This window comes from Limulus polyphemus, unplaced genomic scaffold (genome assembly GCF_000517525.1).
Source record: "Limulus polyphemus unplaced genomic scaffold, Limulus_polyphemus-2.1.2 Scaffold4011, whole genome shotgun sequence".
Classification (NCBI taxonomy): Eukaryota; Metazoa; Arthropoda; class Merostomata; order Xiphosura; family Limulidae; genus Limulus; species Limulus polyphemus.
The window spans coordinates 42,874-55,082 of record NW_013669621.1 but is presented as its reverse complement, the minus strand read 5'-3'; the positions used below and the strand labels follow the sequence as shown (position 1 = coordinate 55,082).

At 32.2% G+C, this 12,209-nt stretch overlaps 1 protein-coding gene across 2 annotated transcripts in view; it reads left to right on the top strand.

Annotated features, from left to right (window-relative positions):
- Positions 1-572: 572 nt before the first annotated feature.
- LOC106470449 (E3 ubiquitin-protein ligase RNF4-like) overlaps positions 573-12,209 on the top strand; it is a 35,766-nt gene continuing 24,129 nt past the window's right edge. The window contains exons 1-2 of one of the 2 annotated variants that reach the window (XM_013931010.2): positions 573-729; positions 7,394-7,499. In XM_013931010.2, coding sequence (XP_013786464.1) covers positions 721-729; positions 7,394-7,499 — 115 coding nt within the window. In that variant the 5' untranslated portion in view covers positions 573-720. Of the gene's footprint in view, positions 730-3,218; positions 3,372-7,393; positions 7,500-12,209 lie in introns of those variants that run through there. The other variant, XM_022399049.1, reaches the window with a different exon arrangement.

Below are 12,209 nucleotides of genomic sequence, written 5' to 3'. Positions count from 1 at the left end.
TATAAGCCTGGCAGAGAAGGCCGGCATGGATGAATAAATGAAGAGAGAGCAATAGTTACTTTGAGTTCTGTGTAATTTATGACTCCGTTAGTTTCAAGCTAGTGAGCCGTAAAGTGTGTGTTTTACACTCGTCGAGAGCGAAATTATCGAGATTGTTAATCGATGTGATTTATAGCATGTATTATAAAAATTGTTATGTTTAAAGTGGCGAGAAACGTACTGATTGTGGAACTGCTGTGCATTAAAAGTTTGTATCGAGGAAGAATAAACTGGTTTAATAAAGAAAGGACTTGAAGATTCTTGGAAAGAATTTCTACCGGAAACAAACAAACAAGCAGATATGTAACACTTGAAGAGCTCAAGTCAAATCTACGTATATGTAATATTTTTTTATTGATAATTTTATTTACTCCCTCATGTCTTATATTCATTTAAAGTACATCTAATACTAGGCTGTAAAATACAATAATAACGTTTTCCATTTTAATTCTTGAACAATACGCCATATTTATGTTCATGGGAGAAAATTGATGAAAATGGAGATTTTTTTAGGGGGATTCTGAGAGATCCTAACGGAATTCTGTATCCTGTTGATTAGCTTGTTGAATTCTTTTCTCTCGCTGTTTTGTCAACTGTTAATAATAGTAGTACCTTTTAACATTGAAATATTCTATTTTGTTTTATAAAACTAGCTTTTTTTTCGAAACGTTTTGAATTGAAATGACTTCTGTGAGTCCATATTAATGTTATTATTTGAGATTGTTAATATTATCATTTTACTTTTAGTCCCCTATTGATGACGAATACCGAATAGGACTAGGAGTATGACATTACTCATATTGAACTGTAAAACTAAACTCTAAGGTCTCCGAATAAGAAAGTTTTAACTTATATTTTAATGTCATTGGCATAATTCATTGTTAACATAACATAATTTTGTTAGGCACTTTTCACTTTCAGGGCTAAGAGTAAGAGTGTTAGTAATAATATTACATTTACAGACTACAGTGGGGTAGCTTATTTTTTTTTTAGATACAAAATAATGCACAACAAAAAATAGTCTATTGTGAAAAAAAAGAAAAAGTTTCTAAACAAGAGTCGTACTAAAACTTAAAAGTAAGGTTTCTGGAGCATAAAAAATTACCCAGAGATAATATAGAATTAAGCAGTAATAATCAAAATTGAAGTATGATAAAGAAATAAATATTAAAGTTATTTAAGGGAAATATTTCTTGCTGTTTAATTCTCTAACTCTGAGAATTCATCAGCTTATGATTAGGAAGTATTTTGGGTTCAATTGATATTTGGTCTTATCAGACAATGACAGCATTTTGATTGGTGCAGGTTTCCCATCTTTAATTATATATTTTTCTCTTGTATTTCATTTATTTTTGGAATTTTTTTGAACTTTTATATATTCTACATATTTTTAAATTCAGTGACTGTTCATATTCTTTTCTTTGTAGTTGAAGTTTTTTTTATCAGTTGACACATATTTTATCAGTGGAAAAAAGTAAAAATCTACATTATTATCATGGATAACAGCCCATATGAATATGTAATTCTAATTATTAATTAGTTTTGCTGCTGTCTTTAACAAAACCATAAACAGAACTATTTTATATGTTGGTAGTGGCCAGTATTTGATCCTGGTTCTTCTTGATGGAAGGCTTGTATGTCAGATTATTGACTGTCACCTCCCCCTATTAGAACTTGAACCAGTTAACTAACTCTTTGAATGTTTTTAAGAGAGTTATTTAGGAAGATTGAATGTGTAAATTATTAGTTAGGTGGATGTAAAAGTTTTCTTTTTTTTTTTCATGTACAATACATATCCTATTACTTCAGCATTTTTCCCATTTATGGTAAGGTATTCTCTAGCATGATGGGATATTGCAGATAAATCTGTATTACCAAGCCTTGGGTTTGTATTATGCTATTGAATTCTAATTTTTGTTGATATTTTTGTTTCTTAAATACTTTGGGATCCATATAAACGGGTATGTTGTTGTTGGTGTTTTTTTCTCTCCATGTGGTCTTTAGGTGGTTTGGTTTGAATGTTATCATAGAGATATTTGACATAAGGGAATATTGCTGTATGTCTGTAATTTTCTTCCTGTTAATTCTGTATTTTTTTTTTTATTGTGTTTTGGATATCCATTGTTAAAGATGGTTTTAATGATGTCTTTCATATTCTTTGTTTCTTCAAACAAGACAGTTTATGACACTTGTATTTTACACTGAGTGGTCTGATTTATAAATGAGGTATTTACTGATACCTATGGGTTTCCTGTAAATTTTGGTACATCAATTGTGTTTTGTAACTGTCACATAAAGGGATTGGTGTTTGTTATCTATTTCTCTTTTCATTGAGAATTGTATCACGGAATGTTGTCTGTTTAGGTGGTTCATGACTTCTTAAATGTAATCTGTAGTGTTGTGTGTGGCCATATTACAAATGTATGATAAACACATCTGAGCCAAGTTCTGAAGAATGGAGTGACTGTTTTGATAATTTTGAAATATGCTATGTAGAATTTACTGATATTGTTGATGGTGTAAGCACCTTATACATTATGCATATTATGTAGTATCAATCAACCAAACTGAGCCATAGCTCAAACATGATTACGTGTGTAGTAGTGATTGATGGATTTTATTTGTTGACTATGTAGTATCAATCAACCAAACTGAGCCATAGCTCAAACATGATTACGTGTGTAGTAGTGATTGATGGATTTTATTTGTTGACTATGTAGTATCAACCAACCAAACTGAGCCATAGCTCATACATGATTATGTATGTAGTAGTGATTGGTTGATTTTATTTGTGTGCTATGTAGTATCAACCAACCAAACTGAGCTATAGCTCATACATGATTATGTGTGTAGAAGTGATTGGTTGATTTTATTTGTGCACACTGTGTGCTGTTGCTGCATTTGTTTTTATGCTGAAATTGGCACATTGGCTTTGGCAATACACTTTCAATTACCACTATTGATATCAGAATCATCATTTATTGCAATTTTGGAAATGTCAGTCCTGCTTTATGATGTAATAATCTGCATTTTTATATGTGCACGTACAGTATGGAGATCTGCAGTTTGAGTGGAAATTCAGCTTTCAGCAATACAGAATTCTGTGTACTCTTTGTATAGCTGTACTATTTTTCACACGATGGTGTAATACATCTTGTAGGACTCTGCTGTGGGTGGGGTCAGTAAGCACTGAATTTTCATATTTTTTTATGGCTGACTTAAAACCTGTACCAGTAGGAGTTTGAAGAGACTCCATATTCAAAACTGGTGACAATCTCATCTGCCACCCATACTTCACTTCCATACCTGGTCACTATCAAAAAGACCCCTGGGTAAAATGTCATCTTTTTTTTAATCTAGAAGGGTTTAAAGGGTCTTAGTTGGCTTTTCTTGATTGGTTAAGAAACTAATCAGGGATAGAACTGGGAAATTAGTGGCATGTACTAATTGATTAACTGGTGGGCTCATTGATTAATTGATTATTACAGTGTTCCTTAAACCATAGCATGCATTCTCCTGTATGAAAAAAATAAAAGTAGCCAGTTGTCTTTTCTCTAGTTAGCAGTTAAAAAAACTTATAATAACATAACATTTTGTGACAACATGGGACCTATTGGTCCATCTCGGCTGTTCCCTACTCTGAACGAAACTAAAAATATTAATAAATAATAATAAAAAACAATCTTAAAGCCAACCTATTCACATACTTATCGAGCTTTCTTTTAAACTCACTTAAATTTACTGCTTCCCCAATATCCCCTAGTCCTACTATTCTCACTGTAAAGTATGAAAAAAAAGATGATGCATCAACACTATCAATTCCCTGTACAATCTTAAACACCTCAATCAGATTCCCTCTAACTCTCTTCTTTTTTCAAGAGAAAACAATTTGAGAGATTTCAACCTCTTTGTATGACAATCCCTCCATCCCAGGCACCATTTTAGTAACACTTTTTAACAATTCAATGTCTTTCCTAAGGTAAAGAGCCCAAGAGTGAACATAATATTCCAAATGTGGCCTAATCTGTGACCTATACAATGAAATTATAACCTCTTTAGACTTGTATTCAATATTTCTGTAGATACAACCTAAAATCAGATCAACTATTACACCAAGATCCCTTTCTTTCATGACATTGTTAAGGTTATTTCCATCCAAATTATACTTATAATTTGAATTATGATAATGCTAAAATATGGTTAGAGAAGAGATAGCCTATTACTTATCTTTGTGCATGACAATAAAAAAACATAATGGCAATATTTGCATTACTTGAATACAGTGTTTAAAGTGAGGGAGGGGGGTAACCCCCCCCCCCCATTTCTTAAAGTCAAAGATGTCCATACCACCATGTTTCTTCATATAACATTTGTAGCAAGATTTTTGATCCTGCCCATTGATTATTTTCATGACTAATGATTTAGTCATAATATTGATTGTTGGTATGATTGGAAACATTAATTTAAAGTAATCGATTAGCTTATGTGACACTAATCAATCTGATTGTTGCTCATAGGTAATTATATTGATTAAGTTGCAAATCTTACTCTGTAGTCTCTGCTTTGACTTGCTGAAATTATGTTGATACTCACCTTTACAGATTTCTGTGTTTACCTCTAGATTGTATGCAATCTCAATTGTCCTGGATCATATAGAAGCAAAGTAGTACATTAAATTTACAATCCATACCAACTTGCTTGACTTTAAAATCTCAGTTAGCTCTCTTGGACATTCAAAAATCACTGTCCCATTCCTCTTTATCATCTGTATCCATCTAATATTTCTGGATTTTAGGTGATGTTGTATGCGAGGGAATGAGCTTGCTGTCATTATAGCTGAATTGGCCTCCACTGTAAACATTGAGCAAGTGGCTATTCCATATATCAATTTCTGACCTTCCTTTGGCGATGAGCAACCCCACTAAGCTTTTTTAAATCAGACTTACTGCCAGTGATGTGTTATCTGGTTTGTATAGTATTTGCTAGTATTGTGACAAGGCTCTAAATTGGCCATAGTTTTGACTCACCAATTTCTTCTGTAAGGGAGTGACTCACCAATGAGTGAGCCATCTGACAAGTTGCTATTGTATTCCTTTTACTTTCATGCTGTCACTATGACATTTAGCATGGCATTATTTTAAATGTACTTACTCATGTTGTCCATTTTAAATTGGTTATTGCCATTAGAAATGATGATGCCATTGAGCTCAGAATTTTAGTTACTTAATAGCCATATGCCCTTTTAATTTTATATGTCATTAAATAACCAAAATAATTAAATGTTTTAGTTTTATTGTTTGACCCAGAGAACCTCTGAAGCTTTCTGCTAAAAGCCCACAAATAACAAATGTATGTTTATGTATTTTACAATCGGTAAAATGGTATTAAAAGCATATGTACAAAATAATAGGTGATGGAAAATAGATAGTTGATATAATAGTGTGTGTGCACACACACTCAACTTCAACTTGTACATCATTTGCATTATTAACTTGTTATCCCAAGGGTATGATTCTTGCCTTGATTGTGAGAAATCCTGGGTTCATATCCCTAACAAACCTTTTCTAATTTTTAAAATGAACTCACTTAAGGGAAGTTTTGTCTTATTAATTTATTAACTTTTTGATATATTTTTTTTAATGTGAATGATGTAAAAGGTGTGGATTTAATGTACTTAGATCTTCAAAATGATTTTGATAAGGTGCAAAACAGAAGATTAGCAAAGAAAAGCACATCGGTGAAAGTTTGGGCAAGGCTAGTAAACTCGGATAAAGATTGGTTAGATGAAAAGAAGCAAAAAGCTGTTGTTAATGGAAACCAGTCAGACTGGAACTCTGTTATCAGTGATGTACTTCAGGTGTTAGTGCTTTCATCTTTACTTTTTATTCTTTACTTTAATGGCACTGATGGGGGAATAATTAGTGAATTAGAATGTTTGCTGGTAACATTAAACTTTAACCTTCACCTGTGAGGATTGCACCTTCATTCTGAGGCATGGAGATCTCTATTATGGCAGAGACAAAGTTCTCAAAACTTCTCTTTGACAATAATAAGCTGACATACATTCTCAATTGTCCTTGATCATATAGAATGTAAACCACCTATACTATATGCTAGTATGTGGTGCAGATAATGGATATTTGAATTATAAAATAAAAGTTTGACCTTTAGAAGCTTAGTTCTTTCTCAGACTTGTGGTTGTTAAAGATACAAACTTATATGATTCAAGTTAACTGTACAACATGTTTTTTTCCCATATTACTCTTAATTTGTCTGTTGTGACAAAGTATAAATTGAAAGGAATGTAAAAAAAAACCTCTGCAGTTAATTTGATTTTTATAACAATTTTTAGTCCTATCAAATTGTACTGTCTTGCCACTTTTTTGACATTTAAACATTAACTTTTAAAGATAAACTTGTTGAATGGATTATATAAAGGTGATAGCTTAATTTAAATATTGCATGTTTTTGGCCTGTGATTTTATGATGTGTATATCATATATTGCATGTTTTTGGTCTGTGGTTTTATCATGTGTATATTATATATTGCATGTTTTTGGCCTGTGGTTTTATCATGTGTATATCATATATTGCATGTTTTTGGCCTGTGGTTTTATGATGTGTATATCATATATTGCATGTTTTGAGCATGTGGTTTTTATGATGTTTATATCATATATTGCATGTTTTTGGCCTGTGGTTTCATGATGTGTATATCATATATTGCATGTTTTTGGCATGTGATTTTATGGTGTGTATATCACATATTGCATGTTTTTGGCATGTGGTTTTATGATGTTTATATCATATATTGCATATTTTAGGCAATAATTTATTCAGTTTTTCATATCAGCTGATACTCATTTTCTGCTGACTTTTCTGTTTGTCATTCTTTCCATTTAGTTTTCACAGTTCTTTTCTTTGGTGGATGCTTCTGTTGTTTATTATTTTGTGGTTTATATTTAAAATGTCTTCCAATTTGAACTAGATTGTTTTGATTCAAAAAAGTTACATTATCTATTGTTATCTCTGTTTTTTTTAATAAGTATTTTTGTGAACTAAATTATAGACTGGTATATCACATTAGATCTTTCTTTTAAGCATGTCATGGCTGATCTATGAAATTCCAAAATTTCAGCTTTTTACTATGATCACTTAAATCATTTAAATGTCAGGTAATAGTGTAAACTAAAATGCTCCAATAAGTTAAAAGTACAAAGGAATAAGAATGCTCTAATATTTAACTTGTTTTGGTTTTAAGTATCATCCTCTGTATCAGTGCCGTAGAAATTTGTTTCCAGACATTAAACAATATGCCTAAACAGTAAAAAATATAAATGGTTTTATGATTTAGATGATTGCAAGCCGAAGGAGGAGAAGACAGAGAGCTTCAGTTATTCAGCACACTAACAGAGTCCAGCATCGATTAGAAACTGTTGACCTCTGTAGTTCCTCTCATGGTGGGTATTGTGAAACATCTGTTTGTATTGCTAGTCTTTACAAGGCTGAACTAGAACTACAGATTATACAATATATTTTCGTATAGTGAATAATTGAGAAAATGTTGGCCTTCTTTGTACATCTCATATTGGGAGTTGTAATATGTATTTCTACTCTTATACTAATAAACAGATTAGAAAGAGCAGGGGCATAGCATGGGATGGTGGTTAGTAAGTTTGGCTTGCAATCTGTGGGTTATGGGATTGAAATCTGTCCTTGAACATGCTTGACTAGCTTCCTTCCTCCAGTCTATACTTCAAAATTAGGGTTGGCTGATGCAGATAACCCCTGAATAACTTTGTGTGAAAGTCAACAAATAAAATACAGTTTCTTGTAGTTGATGATCTATTAACTTTGAGTAATATGTATTTAAATAAAAAAATATCCTCTAATTTGAATATTTAATTCTCTTTGATTTTATTTTTTTTGCAGCCACAAAAATCTCTGCTTTATAGTTGTTTTACAAATCCAATTTATTTGTGTACCTAAGAAGAAATAGCTTGTAATAGTTTGCAAACTTATAATCTCAATGTAGCTGTACTTTGTTCACTAACATAAAATAAGTATTTTCTTACACTTGTTTGCTTGTGTGATGTAAACAATATTGCAACTAACATAAATCTTTTTCACACAAGAGATTTTTTACAATAAATTAATATTTCACTAAATCCTGTCAAGTGATGTTTGTAAAATATTTTTTACAATTTACAAATTATGGTTTCAAGAATTTGACTTTAATCCTGGCTCAGCCTTTCTTGTAACCTACCCATTTGGTGGTATCCAAAAAATCTGGATCTGTTTCTGTTTATCATTAAATTTGGAACATCAGAAACTGTTTTTTATCTGTTGGACAAAAGATCTGCCTGTGATGGTGCAAGTGTCTGGTACGAATTGTAGTAGATATCATTATTAATCCTGTAGTGGCCACTACATCCTAGGACTCCATATATCAGATCTGCCTCCTAATGATCTGATATAAGGCATGCAAGTGTTCAGTTTTAAACCTCATGTTGTGTATAATATGTTACTTTGTTATTCTTAAATGCTAACACTGTCACACAGCATGCAAGTGTTCAGTTTTGAACCTCATGTTGTATATAATATGTTACTTTGTTATTCTTAAATGCTGACACTAAGCCCCATATGTATATAGTACAATCCATGTTTGACTGATTGAGAATATGTTCATGTATTTGTATTCAACCTACTTAAACATAGTTTGAAAAGCAGACTAAGTTGTAATGGATGAATTAAGAAGACTTAGAATATAAATTGTTGTTAAATAATATATAATATTGGGGTTTAGATCGTTTTGAGAGTATAGTGTGATTAAATATGTTATTGATCTTTAATCCTTCAATATTGACTGGCAAAGTGCCTTTATAAGGCTTTCAATGCAATTCTTGTGTTGGAAAAATTGTAGAAGGTTCAATCCATTACAAAGCTTCTAATATTATTGGAAAGAATATTTCATTTCCAGATTTTGTTTGTCAAGAAGTATAAATATATTAAGAAATTGTAGATTTCACCACTATGGAACCATGATCTACAAACATCAAATGAAAAAAACACCCACTGTAAATTAAATTATGGGTTTCCTTCTGTGGAGAGATTCATCACACAAAGTGATCTCATAAACATTCCACAATTTTGTGTAAATGACGTAATGATCTAGTAATCAGCCCACATTTCTGTGTGAACCATATTGTGATCTGGTAATCATCCCACAATTTTATGTGAAACATATAATGATCTGATAAGCATCACACAAATTTTGTGAACCACATAGTGATTTGTTAATCATCACATAGTTTTATGTGAAATGCACAGTGATCTGGTAATCATCCCACAATTTTATGTGAAACAAATAATGATCTGGAAAGCATCCCACAATTTTGTGTGATCCATATAGGAACTAATAATCATCCCATGGTTTCATATGAAACACATATTGATCTGGTAAATATCTCACAGTTTTATGTGAACCAACACTAATAATCAGTATCAGACTTTCTGATGGTGAGCTTTGTGACATACAGAATGTTGGTAGCTTGATCTTTTATGTTTAATGGGCATCTCTGAGGATTTTGACAAATCAGAACCCTCCTTTCCTGTAAGTACTGTATACTGCAGTAAGTCTGTTGTGGATATTACACCGTACTTTTACTGGGTGCTGCTGTCTCGCCTGTAGGAGGTGCTGCTATCAATTTTACAATTGATATTTTTCCCCGACCTTTAGTGGGTGTTATATTCTATTTATTAAAGAAGACTTTTTTCCAGAACTTTTATTTACCAGTCCAGTGATCCTCACAACCCATTTATAAACTGATGGTCTAGTTATTACCCATTAACCCTTTTGCTGCGTAGTTCGGACATATCCAAATAAACATTTATATCCATTGACTATTAAATTCAGATTTACCCCATGGCTAACAAAGAAAGTTTCCCTCTATTGTGACATGCGGGAATATCCCCATGTACTTGAAACAATTGCCAAACCTGCATGCATGCTGCCATCTGTATTCTAAGTTGTGAAACCTGGATGTTATTGACTTAGTGTTGCCTATGTTTATGCCATTTACTGGAGTAACACTTTTTTTTTCTATTTTTCCTCAATTTTTTGTTTAAATCATTATTTTTCACTATCCAATACAGTTTTCAATGAATATAGTTTTTTACAAAAGGTCAAATTCACACTTTTATTTTTTGACGGATAATTGACACATTTTGGGAATCAGCCTGAAAATTAATTGTGCAGTGAAAGGGTTAAATAACTAGTTTAAAAACATCTGACTTAACTAAATGCTTAATAAATAAATATGTAAACTATTATCTATTTTCAAAGACTCTTTGCAACTCTTTCACATATTCTGAAGACCCAATTTTGGGCCACAATCCATGGATTGAGAAATGCTGCACTAGTCAAATTAACTTTTAGCCTTTTTGCAGTCTTATATCTTAATGCTTAGTTTTAAAAAGAAAATTGACATTGTTAAACTTCTTATCAAAGTAGAGATAAAATTAAATAAAAGGGGATACAGATCCAGCTGATGTTACATGTTTCATTACACGGTGATTATCAGAAAAGGCAGAATTTGGTTATGAAGCTAGTACAGTATAAGAAATTATGGAACTTTGTATTATAAGAGAACATTTTATTATGTATCGGATAACTGTTTAGGGTAGGGTAGATGACTAAAGGCTTTCATGTGTTGCAGACCAACACAAAATAATGTTTTCATCTTTATCTGAAATGAAAGAATTATCTATGGAATAACAGTGCTTCATAGTATAGTACCTTTTTTATTGGGTTTCAGTATATACTGTGGACAGAACGTAGATAGCCATTTTGTAGCGTTTTACTTAACAACAAAGAAAATATTTGTAAATTCTTTTAGTGACGAGCTGTGATACTGGCATTCAGTATAATGATTGGTTAATTTCCATACCACTGAATTCCAATACACTTCTTAATGGAAACATGTAGATCTCCCTGTCAGAAGCAAACAACCAAGAAATATTTTTATTTAGGCTGTCTCCACATGACGTGCTTTGTCATATTGTGTTTCACCATTGTTTACAAACATGTTTTGTTTTGTGATGAGCTGCTTATATTAAGTCGTCAAGAAATTAATGTCACTTTTTTTTAGATGAAAAAAACCTGAACAACTTGTATAACAAAACATATATTAATAGAAAAAAATCTCCATTCTTATTGATGATGCTTTTCCATCTTACATTCAGGTTGTTAATGCTCTGATTAAAGAAAGATGGTGTTGCAGCAAACAAACAAAAAAAATGGTAATCTGATGGTGTCATATCTGGAGAATATGGTGGGTGGGGGAGAACTTCCCAACCCGACTCCTTAATCTTGTGTTGTGTCAAACGTGCAACATGTAGACGTGCATTGTCGTGGAGAAGAACACCTTTCTGATCAATGAATGAAGGGCGTTTCTGATGAAGGACTTGATTTAAATGTTCCATTTGCTAACTATAGATCTCTGCATTGACATTTTGCTGTGGATTGAGGAGTTCAAAATGAATTACTCCTTTCATGTCCCAACAAGTTCAAAGCATCACTTTTTGTGGATGGAGTCCAGGTTTTGGGATCAGAAGTGGGTTTTTTCTAGGACTGCACCATTGTTTTTGGCATTTAATATTCGCATAGGGAATACATTTTTCATTACCGGTGAAAATTCAGTCTGAAAATGGTGCATTACGTGCCAGAAGACACGTTGGAAACAATGATCATCAGAGGGTTCGTGAGGCACCCAAACACCTTCTTTCTGGAGTTTTTCTATATTCCTTAAATGCCTACTTATTGTTTCATGAGAGACATGCAAAGGGCCATTTCAATTGTGTGTTGCCTTCAGAGCATCAATATCGTTTCCAACATGTCAGTCTCTGCCATCACAGTTTTAAAGGCTAAAGTCACATGAACAAAATTTGTTGAACCATCGCTGACACTTACGACCATTCAAAGCATTTTCATACATTTCTTTGATATTTTTTGTGGCTACAGAGGCATTGTTTTCTTCTTGTATTCAAACAGCATTACATGCCGAATGTGTGTCTCGTCATGTGCCATCACTATAAGGGATTAGAATATACTATTCTTTACACATTATATAGGTTACACTAACGTGACGTTTAGGTGGTTCATTTAACTA